The sequence below is a fragment of the Macaca thibetana genome, chromosome 5 (genome assembly GCF_024542745.1).
Source record: "Macaca thibetana thibetana isolate TM-01 chromosome 5, ASM2454274v1, whole genome shotgun sequence".
NCBI classification, from domain to species: Eukaryota; Metazoa; Chordata; class Mammalia; order Primates; family Cercopithecidae; genus Macaca; species Macaca thibetana.
In genome coordinates this window covers 102,177,620-102,191,659 of record NC_065582.1, presented here as the reverse complement: position 1 = coordinate 102,191,659, position 14,040 = coordinate 102,177,620, and the positions used below count along the sequence as shown (strand labels likewise).

Here is a 14,040-nt window from a genome sequence, read left to right as displayed (position 1 = left end):
CCTGTAATTAGCATGCCTAATGAATATTAGGTTGCCCTATTCCTTCTAATAATATATTCTGTTACTTCATTTCCCTTTAACTTCAGCATCTTTCTTCTAACTTAAGAAGTTTTATCTTGTTAACACAACCTTCTAAGGCTTCACTTTTGCTATATATTATGTTGCTTTTGAAATATCTTTTGTAAATCTGCTTTATTGAAGTATAATTTATATACAATAAAATTTACCATTTTTATGTGTTCGGTGAGTTTTTAAAATATATATGCCATTGAGCTTGGGCATAGTTATGCATGTCTATAATCCCAGCTGGTTGAGAGGCTGATGTAGGATCACTTGAGCCTGGGAGTTTGAGGCTGCAGTATGCTTTGATCTTGTCACTGGGTTCCAGTCTAAGCAACAGAATGAGACCCCATCTCAAAATAAAATAAAACAGTAAAGTAAAATAAAATATAAAAATATATATACAGTTCAGCACCACAATCTTGAGAACAAGGGTTAGCAAACTGTGGCCTGCCTGTTCTATAAATAGTTTTATTGGAACTAGTCCATACTCATTTTTTAATATATCATCTGTATCTGCATTCATACTACAACCACAAAGTCCAGTCATTACAATAAAGATCATATGATCCACAAAGCCTGAAATATTTACTATCTGACCCTTTACAGAAAAAGCTTACCAACTCCTGATACAGCATATTTCGAATACATAAAGTTCTCTCATGTCTCTTTATAGTCAGTCCCCTCCCCCTACCTCTAACCCTTAGCAACTACTGATCTACTATTACCGTAGTATTTTTTTTTTCTAGAATGTCATGTAAAAAATAATATACAGTCTTTCATGTCTGGCTTCTTTCACTTAGAATAATACTTCTTTTTGTTTCTGTTTTTGAGACGGAGTCTCACTCTGTCTCCAGGCAGGAGTGCAGTGGCATGATCTCGGCTCACTGCAACCTCCGTCTCCCGGGTTCAAACATTCTCCTGCCTCAGCCTCTTGAGTAGCTGGGACTACAGGCACGTGCCACCACGCCCGGCTAATTTTTTTTGTTTTTAGTAGAAACATGGTTTCACCATGTTGGCCAGGATGGTCTCAATCTCTTGACCTTGTGATCTGCCTGCCTCGGCCTCCCAAAGTGCTGGGATTACAGGCGTGAGCCACTGTGCCTGGCCTAGAATAATACTTTTAAGCTTCATCCATGGTGTGGTATATATCAGTAGTTTCTTTTCTTTTTTTTCTGAGTAGTTTTTATTTGTGCAAATGTATAATTTGTTTATTCTTTTCATTAGTTGATAGATATAAAGCTGTTATAAACATTCCAGTTCACATTTTTCTGTGAACACAATTTTTATTTCTCCTGAGTAAATATCTACCAATAGGATTGCTGGGACCTATGGTAAGTACGTGTTTAACTTTGTAAGAAACTTCCAAACTGTTTTCCAAAATCGTTGTACAGTTTTACAGTCCTACCAATAGTGTGTGAATTTCAGTTGCTCCACATCCTTGACAACACTTGGTAGTTTCAGTCTTTTTCACTTTAACATTTGAAATAGGTGAGTAGTGGTATATTATTATGGTTTTAATTTGTACTTGCCTCATTACTATTTACGTTGACCCATCTTTTCATGTGTTTATTTGCTATTTATATACCATCTTTATTGATGTGTCGAATGAAACCTTTTACCCCCTTTTGTAACTGGTTATATGTTTCCTTACTGTTGAGAAGTACATGTTCTTTAAATATTCTGCATACAAGTCTTTTATCAAATATATGTTTTACATATATTTACTCCTAGTCTGTGGCTTGCCTTACATTTTCTTAACATTGACTCTTCTTTTTTATTTTTAAGAGTCTCACTCGGTTGCCCAGGCTGGAATGCAGTGGTGCAATTTTGGCTCACTGCAGCCACTACCTCCCAGGTTCAAGTGATGCTTCTGCCTCAGCCTCCTGAGTAGCTTGGATTACAGGCGTGCACCACCACCCTGGCTAATTTTTGTATTTTTCATAGGGATAGGATTTTGTCATGATGGCCAGGCTGGTCTCAAACTCCTAGCCTCAAGTAATCTGCCTGCCTTGGCCTCCCAAAGTGCTGGGATTACAGGCGTGAGCCATTGCGCCGGCCAACATTAACTCTTGATGAGCAAGTTTTCAATGTTAATGAAGTTTCCAGTTTTTTTATTTTCTAGTTTATGGTTTTTATGTTCCATCTAAGAAATTTTTGCCCAACCCAGGGTCACAAATACTTTCTAAGTTTTATGCTTTTAGTGCCTGTATTTAGGTCTGTGATCCATTTTTGGTTACATTTCGTATGTAGGGTGAAGTAAGGGTTGAAATTCACTTTTTTGGCATGTGGATATACAGTTGTTCCGGTAACCTTTGTTGAAAAGATTATCCTTTCCACATTAAACTACATTGATACAGTGTGTTAGTCCTTTTTCACACTGCTGATAAAGACATATACCCAAGACTGGGCAATTTAAAAAGAAACAGGTTTAATGGACTTACAGTTCCACATGGCTGGGGAGGCCTCACAATCGTGGTGGAAGGTCTCACATGGTGGCAGACAAGAGAAGATAGCTTGTACAGGGAAACTCCCTCTCTTAAAACCATCAGATCTTGTGAGACTTACTCACTATTATGAGAACAGCATGGGAAAGACCTGTCCCCATGATCCACTTACCTCCCACTGGGTCCCTCCCACAACATGTGGAAATTCAAGATGAGATTTGTGTGGGGACACAGCCAAACCATGTTCCGCTTCTGGCCCCTCCCAAATCTCATGTCCTCACATTTCAAAACCAATCATGCCTTGCCAACAGTTCTCCAAAGTCTTAATTCATTTCAGCATTAACTCAAAAGTCCATAGTCCAAAGTCTCATCTGAGATAAGGCAAGTCCCTTTTGCCTATGAGCCTATAAAATCAAAAGCAAGTTAGTTACTTCCTAGGTACAATGGAGGTACAGGCATTGGGTAAATACAGCCATTCCAAATGGGAGATATTGGCCAAAACAAAAGGGCTACAGGTCCCATGCAAGTCCAAAATCCAGCAAGGCAGTCAAACCTTAAAGCTGCAAAATGATCTCCTTAGACTGCATGTCTAACATCTGGGTCACGCTGATGCAAGAGGTGGGCTCCCAAGGTCTTGGGCAGCTTTGCCCCTGTGGCTTTGCAGGGTATAGCCCCCCTCCTGGCTGCTTTCATGGGCTGGTGTTGAGTATCTGTGGCTTTTCCAGATGCATGGTGCAAACTGTCGTTGGATCTACCATTCTGGAGTCTGGAGGACAGTGGCCTTCTTCTCACAGCTCCACTAGGTGGTGCTCCAATTGGGACTCTCTGTGCAGGCTCCAGCCCCACATTTCCCTTCCCTACTGCCCTAGCAGAGGTTCACCATGAGGGCCCCGCCCCTGCAGCAAATGTCTCCCTGGGATCCAGGAGTTTCCATACATCCTCTGAAATCTAGGCGAAGGTTCCCAAACCTCAGTTCTTGACTTCTCTGCACCCACAGGCTCAACACCATGTGGAAGCTGCCAAGTCTTGGGGCTTCCGGCCTCTGAAACAACAGGCCGAGCTGTACCTTGGCCCCTTTTAGTCACAGCTGGAGTGACTAGGATGCAGGGCACCAAGTCCCTAGATTCTACGCAGCAGAGGGACCCTGGGCCTGGCCCACAAAACCATTTTTTTCTCCTAAACCTCCAGGCCTGCGATGGGAGGGGCTGCCACAAAGGTCTCTGACATGCCCTGGAGACCTTTTGCCCATTGTCTTGGTAATTAACATTTGGCTTCTTGCTACTTATGCAAATTTCTGCAGCCAGCTTGAATTTCTCCTCAGAAAATGGAATTTTCTTTCTATCACATTGTCAGGCTGCAAATTTTCCAAACTTTTATGCCCTGTTTCCCTTTTAAAACTGAATGCCTTTAACAGCACCCAAGTCACATATTGAATGCTTTGCTGCTTAGAAATTTGTTCTGCCAGATACTCTAAATCATCTCTCTCAAGTTCAAAGTTCCACAAATCTCTAGGGAAAGGGCAAAATGCTGCCAATCTCTTTGCTGAAAAAAATAAAATAAAATAACAAGAGTCACCTCTGCTCCAGTTCCCAATGGGTTCCCAACAAGTTCCTCATCTCCATCTGAGACCACCTCAGCCTGGACCTTATTGTTCATATCACCATCAGCATTTTTGTCAAAGCCATTCAACTAGTCTTTAGAAAGTTCCAAACTTTCCCACATTTTCCTGTCTTCTTCTGAGCCCTCCAAACTGTTCCAGCCTCTACCTGTTACCCAGTTCCAAAGTCACTTCCACATCTTCAGGTATCTTTTCAGCCATGCCCCACTCTACTGGTACCCATCTGCTGTATTAATTCATTTTCACGCTGCTGATAAAGACATACCTGAGAGAATGCAATTTACAAAAGAAAGAGATTTAATGGACTTACAGTTCCATGTGACTGAGGAGGCCTCACACTCATGGCAGAAGGTGAAAGGCATGTCTCCCATGGAGGCAGACAAGAGAAGAGAGCTTGTACAGGGAAACTCCCCTTTTTAAAATCATTAGATCTCATAAGACTTATTCACTATCATGAGAACAACACAGGAAAGACCTGCCCCCATGATTCAATTACCTCCCAATGGGTCCCTCCTATAACACATGGGAATTCAAGATGAGATTTGGGTGGGGACACAGCTAAACCATATCATACAGCTTTATGTCACCATTTACCAAAGTGTGTTGCTATGGTATGGTATTATTCCAACAGGTCTGCCAAAGACTGACAGAATATGGAGTTCATTTTCACCGAGTGCACCCTGAGAAAAAGTCACAAACAGGAATATTGCTTGGAGTCTGTTCTAAAGGTGTCCTTGTGTTTGAAGTTCACAATGGAGTGCGCACATTGGTCCTTCGCTTTCCATGGAGGGAAACCAAGAAAATATCTTTTTCTGTATGTCCATTTAACCTCTTTTCATTATATTTTCAAATGTTATTACCAACTTCCAGTATAACATATTAACAGACTTTCCTTAGACTCTGCCATTCAATGGGGATAATACATCTTAATACTATTTAACTCTTCCTTTGTAGTTGTAGAAAGTATTATTGAGATTTTATTTATGTCTGTTTTATCAACAGGTGATTTTTAAGATTATTACACATTCCTGACTGGTTATATACTCAATTAACTTTAGTTAAATTACAACCAGGTTGAATTCTCTGAATAAGTCAGAACTTATTTTAGGGTTGTAACGTCTCACATGGAGAAATCCTCCTAATATTTTTAAGATAGATAATTATCTTAACCCTAGTGAACCTTGTCTGGCCCAATAGTAAACCCCCTCGTAGCAACTGTTATTTGAATCTCAGAGGTACAGAGACTTACTGGATTTTATGAATTAGTCCCAGGACTTTCTGCAGTTTTAGATTTTTGGTGTACAGCTCTCTATAGAGATAAAGTTAGAAAATGATTTTTAGAAAATAATATGCTTATGGAAGACAGTTAGCGATAAAGGCATATTTTGATTTTGGACCTAGTTGGGATACCTGAACATTAAAGTTCCATTGGCCAACTTCAGAGATGAATAAAAAATATTAATATGTTCAGATGTTTGTTTTCCTAGTGGTATTCAGGAACTACTGATACCTTTAGTTCATATTTAGACTAAAGTATACTCTTAGCAAAACAGTGTTTATGTATTTACCAAGGTCCTGATGAATCTGGATAATCTTCAACCCTGAGACCATTTCTAGACCTAATGGTTAGTTGATTGAAACCAAGAGATATCACAAGATTGCCAAATAATATGTTCTCCGGACCACCCACATCTTCTCAAGATTGTCAGGACCAGGAAATTACCTGGGTTTAATTTACCTTCCCCCAGTGGAAATGCTGGCAGAGCCCACGTCTGAAGGAAACCTTAGATTAATTAAGTAGAAATCCAGTTTGGACCGTTTTGAAAAGGCGACAAGTCAAATAATCACACAGCATTCAGCTCTATGTAATTTGCCAAGCTACCACACTGACGCCCATATATAGAACTAGCCATGATTCGTTCATTTTTAAAGATCTGCGGGAATAGAGAATAGTTCACATTCCCACTCAAATTATTCCTATATTTAATAGCATTCATTTATCCTGAAGTTCTTTCTCTAACACAGAACTCTATTTTTTTAACCCTCCTTTTTATTTCTGCTAACCTCTGGGGAAGTGGAAAAGTTACCATTTGTCTTCTCATATCTCACAACTGAGTTCTCTCAAGCACATTTCTTATCCAGTCCATCCATTAACACTTGGAGAGAATCAAATATTCTTCGTATGTGTTTCAAAACTATACATCTTTCTTAGATATTAAATCATCTATACTATCACTTTTCATAATTAATATGAACCTCTAACCTATCTCTGCATTTTTGTGTGTGTGATCTTTGCTGCCTTTGGGTGTTTTATTATAGGTACTGGTTCTGTAGTTCTTTTGACTGATCAATTAAGAAGATTCTTTCATGTTAATGCTTGAATCAGTGAGAGAGTTTTACAACTATGGAGTTCAGTGTCTTTGCAAATTCCTTGACAGTGGTTAAGTGGTATGTTTGTTAGGAAAGAAAAAATGTTCTCCAAGTATTTGAAGATTTACTTGGTATACTACTGATAATCAAGATACTAGTTTGTTGCTACTGTATCTTTAGCTCCTCTCTAATACTTACTGATTTCTGTTTCTAACAAAGAAAACAGATTTAATCCTGGAGCTTTAATTGGCAACAATATCTAGCTAGAATTTAGCAACGTTGTTTTATTTCTAAAGTTTCTTTGAATTTATACAAGTAAGAAAAGTCCATTGAAAAATTTATAAATAACCAAGGCTAGAAATTGTAAAGATGACATGATTGAAGTCTGGGTAATACTCTTATTATTACAACTCTTATAAGCCTACTAAATTTGGTTTTTCCATGCCTATTTCCACATTTGAAGTAAAGACAAAGGACATGAAGTAGAATGATCTGCACAGTGGCCAAGAGCTAGAGTACAGTCTAACTGAACTTAAGTGATTCTCCAGTGATACTAGTCTTAGATCCCCGACATGTTGAACACTGGTCTCTTAAGGCATGGGTCACCAGCAAGCCTCACCATATAGGTCACAAATTTGAGTATGCTCTCTTCCACAAGAGATGTTCATTTCTCAAGAAATTTCAGAGAGATGAAACTGATTTGGTGATTCTCCTACTTTCCCTATATTTGGCACAAATCACTATCTCTAAATATGAATGTGTTTTATCTCTCAACCCAGCAGTTATGTTACCAGTACCTCTCCATCTCACATTTTCTTTAATTTTCCACAACTTCTATTCAGCCTTTGTGCCACCCAGACTCTACTTGACTGAATCACAGCTCTTATCGTTATATATTAATAAAAAAATCTTGTTAAACTTTCATTTTCTTTACCCAATAGAGTAGAACACGTATTTATTATTTCCTTTCCAAACAGTTTTGGTGTTTGTAAACATTACCATAAATTCAAAATATCAATAATCTTATCAAAGGAATCAGTTTCCTTTGTTGATGACTGATATATACAATCTAGATTTAGGCTACAATTTCTGAAAGTGGCAAACAAAATTAATTTATTTCTTGCATTTGTTTATAATAATACAGTCATGTGCCATGTAATGACTTTTCGGTCAACAACTGACCATGAGCAATGGTGGTCCCATAAGATTATAATGTTGTACCTTTACCACACCTTTTCTGTGTTTAGATATATACTACACAAGCAGTTGCCACAGTATTTAGTAGGCTATACAGGTTTGAAGCCTAGGAGCAATAGGCTACACCATATGGTCTAGGTGTGTAGTAGTAAGCTATCCCATCTAAGTTTGTATAAGTGCACTTCAGGATGTTTGCACAATGACAAAATCACCTAATGATGTATTTCTTGGAACATATCTTTATTGTTAAGTGATACATGACTATATAGGATTATATTTATATTAGATGTAAGTCAACACCCAGTGCCTAATAACAGGAAATATAAATAATATCTCTACTTATTATAATTATGAATACCCCTGGTTAATATTGTAGAAAAAGAAAATCACATTGCAAAATACATCAGATGGAATAAAACATGCCTTCCAGACAGACAACGGTAAGGTATGCCAGTACCTGCTGCACCTCTGCTCTTCCCAGCATAAGTTCCAGCTACAGATGAGAGCAAGACAGAGCAACCAGGATGCCCAAGATATTGGTAAGGAGAAACAGACTATTTCAGATGACTCCTGGGAATATGCAGAATTTTTGCCATCAAGTTTTAAAAGAACTGCCATGTTTAGGATGAAAACTTACAGTGTATATACATGTTAAATGGCTAAATCAAGTCTATAAAGGTGTCACAGATGAAACCACTATTTCAACTTCATGTTCACCCTGAGAGAAGACTCCTAGGGAGTACCTGTTGAAATGTCCATTTTGTGCTTAGCAATGAAAGGCTAGTTGATGTAAACATTATAAAAGTTTGGGCCATGTTCTCTACCCTCAGTAAACTTATCCAATATTTCGAAAGGTAAGACCAACATGCTTGAAACAGCAATACACAGTAGAAGTTCAGGATTTCAGCCAGGCACGGTGGCTTACGCCTGTAATCCCAGCACTTTGGGAGGGCGAGGTGGGTGGATCACGAGGTCAGGAGTTTGAGACCAGTCTGGCAAATGTGGTGAAACCCCGTCTCTACTAAAAATACAAAAAATTAGCCAGGTGTGGTAGTGGGCACCTGTAATCCCACCTACTTGGGAGGCTGAGGCAGAAGAATCATTTGAACCTGGGAGGCAGAGGTTACAGTGAGCTGAGATGGCATCACTGCACTCCAATCCAGGTGACAGTGCCAGACTCCGTCTCAAAAAAATAAATAAATAAAAGTTCAGGATTTCAATAACAGATTATATTGTACAGACTTTATGACCTATACTGTTAGAAGAGGGAAATCAGAGACTAGAGTACTGGACAGGTGGCACTTGAATTGGATATGAAGGATAAAAATAATGCAAGTAGTTTTAAAATAAATGGAAGGGCTTTAGAGATGAGGAAAAGAATATAGGAAACAAGGCAGACGATGGGGGAAGTATGCACCCAGAACAGGACAGTGAAGAGACACACTGTATAGTTTTCTGGGTGGCAGATTTACCACCTATTTGTTTTACTTGGGTGCATCCCTGTTCTGAGATTGAGATGGATAATCATAGTACCTAATATAAATGGTCAGGAGAATGGTTTTACTTTCTTTTGAAAAGGAGTCAGCAGAAGAAACTAATCTGACTCTGAAAAAATATCTCAATCAGAACTGAAATGTTTAAATTTCAGAGAGATAAAACTGATTTGGTGATTTCTGCAATTAGAGATTAAAATTATACAAAATTTAATTCTGCATAGTAAATTATTACAGGTATAAGTGAAACAGTCAGAAGTATGTGATTTAAAAATTTAATGGAATAGCACTGATGACCTTGTGCAGCAGGATCCTATGAATTCTTTACCCAAACTGTTTCATATTCAGAAAATATTTTCCCCATAAAAGCAGACTGGGGTGATGGCAACCTATGACTAGATGTTTCTCAACCTTTCAGAATCATGATGGGGGTAGAGGTTGTATGCTGATTTAAAATGAAGATTCCGGGAACTTACATAAAACTCAGAGAGCTACAGTCTTTGGGAATTTGGACCCTAGAATATGTACTTTAACAGGCTTTCCTCAGTAATTATTATTTTATTTTATTTTTTTTTTAAGACAGAGTTTTTCTCTTGTCGAAATCTTGTTTTGGTGCAGTCTCGGCTCACTGCAACCTTTGCCTTCTGGTTCAAGCGATTTTCCTGCCTCACCCTCCAGAGTAGCTGGGATTACAGGCACCTGCCACCATGCCCACCTAATTTTTGTATTTTTAGGAGAGACAGGATTTCACCATGTTGGCCAGGATGGTCTCAAACTCCTGACCATGATCTGCCCGCCTTGGCCTCCCAACTCAGTAATGATTTTTACACATGCTAAAATACAATAACCACTGCTATAAAGTAATCTCATTATTCTCTTTCTACTTTGCTCTGCTAGAAAGTTTATATGCTCTTATATATTTTCAAAGTATAGTGAAATATCAGACCTATTAAAGCCATCACCGTTCTTACTTTGACTAATATTCTATTCAGTACAATCCATAACAACTGAAGGTTACTTCGTTACGGTTGTAGTATAATGAACAGAATCAGAAGACAGAAGTTTGAAGTTAGTCTCTCATCCTCAACATTTCTTATACTGAAGAACAATATAGTATAGCAGTTAAGAGCATGAGCTCAGGAGCCAAATTGCCAGTGGTAAACTAGGCTGTGTTACTTACAAGCCCTAAAACCTTGGGCAAGCTACTTAAACTTTTTGCCTTAGTTACTTCATCTATAAAATGATTACCGTAAGATAATACCTATATCAGAAAGTTGTGAAACGAAAATGAATTCATACATGTAGAGCCCTTTAAAACTACCTGGCAAAAAATATTCAGTAAATATTTACTGAAGTATTCATTATCATTATTGTCATCACCATCATCAACATTGTTTTACCACTAGAAGATAGTACTACTACTATACTATATGCTGCTACACTATGTAATAGCGGTAATAGTAGCAGCAGCAGCAGCAGCAGCAGTAGTAGATGAATGAATGACCTTAGCAAAGTAAGTGACTTTTTGGAATCTCAATTTCTTCATCCATGGAGTGGGGGCTGGGGATACTGTTGTGTATATATATATGTATCACAGGTTTACCCCCAGGATCACAACAGCCATGTATCCTTGCTCTCATATGTGAAAGCACTTTAAGATGGTGTGATCTGTATCTTTCCCCTTGGCTTATAAGTAACTGTCTGCCTATTTATTTGTACTACAAGTGAAAACAACTGGTGTTATCTGTGGGAGGTTAATGGGCTAACAAATGTATGCTGCTTCTTTAGAGTCATGGAATATTGGTGCTAGAACCTTACAGGTCATTAAGTTCAAAATTTTACTAATGGAAAAACAGGTTCAGAGAAGATAGTGTTTTGCCCTCATGTCATATATAGAGGTCATATCTCTTAATTCCTAATCCAGTACACTTTCTGTTTGATGAATTTCCCAAGAACTGATTTGCATGGATTTAAGATTAATCAGTTATTGAGCATTTACTGTTTGTAAGTGCACAGTACTATGGGATAAGAGAATAAATGAAGTCCCTCTCCTAAAAAGAGAATATGATTAAGCTGACGATATAAGGAATCACAAAATGGTAGCAGGGACTGAGCAGAAACAGATTAGGAAGTATGAATTGCAGACTAAGTATGGAGCTAGCAAGCCTTTGTGTTCAAATTTTAAACATTAATATTAGGATACAAGTTCATTCTAATCCATGTTGCAGTTCTTTCCAGGTAAAAGGCAGTAGGAAACACCAGATAAATGGTTGGTTTATGATCCCATCCCATATCCAAGAGGAGGCTACAAATGGATTTGAATATATTTTTATTCCCTAATATGTTCACAAAGCTGACTAAACTGAGCCAGCTATCCTTATTCCTGCCAAAATTTGGTCTATATTTTCTTTAAGGATGGAGAAATCTGTTGGGTGTAAAGGCATTTCCTTCTGAAGACTTCATTTTGCTTGTTTGATTACAGGCAACTCATAAAGTAAATGAAAATAGAATAGTGTTGTTTGCTCTAATAAAAACTTTATATTTTGAGGTAAATATGACAATGGGACAATGGGAATTTTTTTTTTTTTTTTGAGACGGAGTCTCGCTCTGTCGCCCAGGCTGGAGTGCAGTGGCCGGATCTCACCTCACTGCAAGCTCCACCTCCCGGGTTCACGCCATTCTCCTGCCTCAGCCTCCCGAGTAGCGGGGACTACAGGCGCCCGCCACCACGCCCGGCTAATTTTTTGTATTTTTAGTAGAGACGGGGTTTCACCGCGTTAGCCAGGATGATCTCAATCTCCTGACCTCGTGATCTGCTCGCCTCAGCCTCTCAAAGTGCTGGGATTACAGGCTTGAGTCACTGCGCCCGGCTTGATTATGGGAATTTTTAATGAAGGTGTATTTTTAAAAATCTTTGGTTTTTTAAGGTCTTGTTGTAACTTGGTGCCCACTTCCATTTCAGAGAGAGATAATTGAATTTTCCTAGTGACAATAAGGCATGTTTCTTTAAACTTAATTCTGATGCATGAAGATTAAAAACCTTTAATGTTTTCCTACCTCTTTATGCCTGAGAGAAAATATCAATTATTAATCTTCCTAGGAAGTAGAAGATAAATGAAACAATCCAAGAATCTAAGTCAGTAATCATTTGATATTTTCTTTCTTTCTTCCTCCTCCCCTCCCTCTCTCCTCCTCTGTCTCCTCTTCCTCCTCCTCCTTTTTCTTCAAGGGAGACATTTTCTTTATAAAAGGAAGTTCCCAGTTGTTGTATGTAGCAGTCAAACTTAATTCCATGTAGAATGCAACAACATAGAATTGCTGCTTTCCAGAGGGGATCAAAGGTAGTGCCTTGTGATGTGGGTCACTAACTGCATGAAAAACTAAATCATTTGAAATCCTGCACTCCTATTCTTCATTTACATATACTGCAATGCTTTTGTTATTAGCCTCAAATATTAAAATATCACTGTGACACTGGTTCTTACAAAATAGAATAGCCAAACACTTGTTATAAAGTATCTGTAAATTTAGCCTCTATAAGACAACTTTGGATGTGTATTTGGGAGTGAAAGAAATTGAAGCATAAAGAGGTGCCCTGCTTCCTGATCATGTTAATTTACAGATACTAAAACAGACAGATTAGTACTGTTTGATTCTCCCATTCCTCTGTTGCCTCAGATAAATCATTAAGTCAGCCCAGTGAGAAGGTGGGTTTGGCATAATAGTGAAATAACAAAAGGAATAATTTGCCATAAATGCTTTTTTTTTCTGTAGCAGCATTATTGAGATATAATTCAATACCATACAGTTCACCCATTTAAAGTTGCAATTCACCATCACCACAATCTGCCTTAAGCTTTAAAAACTCTCTGGGCAAAACTCCTCTGCATAGCTTTTACAGGTGTGTGTTCACCATGTCAGCCCATCCAGGTTTCATCTCTGCCTCTCCCTCTCCCTCTCCCTTTTCTTGGGTGCTGATATTTTAGCAGAGACAGTACTAGCATTGAAAATTTCTGTGTTAAATGTCATTCTTACTTCTGACTGAAACCTATAAGGAATTTGGTGTCAGCAAGCCTGACCCCCAAACATTGTTGAGTCCAAGAAAATCATTAGATGAAGCAGGAAATGTTGAGTAGGCTGCAACTAAGAGAAAGCTAACGAGATGAAGATATGGTATGAAAACCAGATCTTCAACCCTCCTTTTTAAAACCCTGATTGCCACACTTTGAAAGCTACCTACTTATGCTGGCAATCAAAATAATTAAAAACTACATGCTGCTTTTTTATTAACATAATTATTCTCATAAAGGTACTGTGGCGTTTCCATCATGTAAAGCAATCCTATTTCCTTGTAGAGAGAGCTTCGTTTAGGAGCCTGAATCTCCAAGCAGAGTCTGTTAGAGGATTTAATATGGGACGAGCAATCAGCACTGGCAGTCTGGCCAGCAGCACCCTCAACAAACTTGCCGTTCGACCTTTATCAGTTCAAGCTGAGATTCTGAAGAGGCTATCCTGCTCAGAGCTGTCGCTTTACCAGCCATTGCAGAACAGTTCAAAAGAGAAGAATGACAAAGCTTCATGGGAGGAAAAGCCTAGAGAGATGAGTAAATCATACCATGATCTCAGTCAGGCCTCTCTCTATCCACATTGGAAAAATGTCATTGTTAACATGGAACCCCCACCACAAACCGTTGCAGAGTTGGTGGGAAAACCTTCTCACCAGATGTCAAGATCTGATGCAGAATCTTTGGCAGGAGTCACAAAACTTAATAAGTAAGAACATATTAACTAAGCCAATTACATATTTGTAAATTCTACATTTCATACATTTTTTTTGTTTTGACGTTTTATTATT

General features: G+C 38.4%; 1 protein-coding gene across 9 annotated transcripts in view; it reads left to right on the top strand.

Annotated features, from left to right (window-relative positions):
* Positions 1-14,040, top strand: part of PTPN13 (protein tyrosine phosphatase non-receptor type 13) — a 223,872-nt gene that overhangs the window by 140,673 nt on the left and 69,159 nt on the right. For 8 of the 9 annotated variants that reach the window (XM_050790402.1, XM_050790400.1, XM_050790397.1 and 5 more), the window contains 3 exons: positions 4,757-4,939; positions 8,069-8,231; positions 13,541-13,958. In XM_050790402.1, the coding sequence (XP_050646359.1) occupies positions 4,757-4,939; positions 8,069-8,231; positions 13,541-13,958 (764 nt within the window). The remainder of the gene's footprint in view (positions 1-4,756; positions 4,940-8,068; positions 8,232-13,540; positions 13,959-14,040) is intronic. The other variant, XM_050790404.1, reaches the window with a different exon arrangement.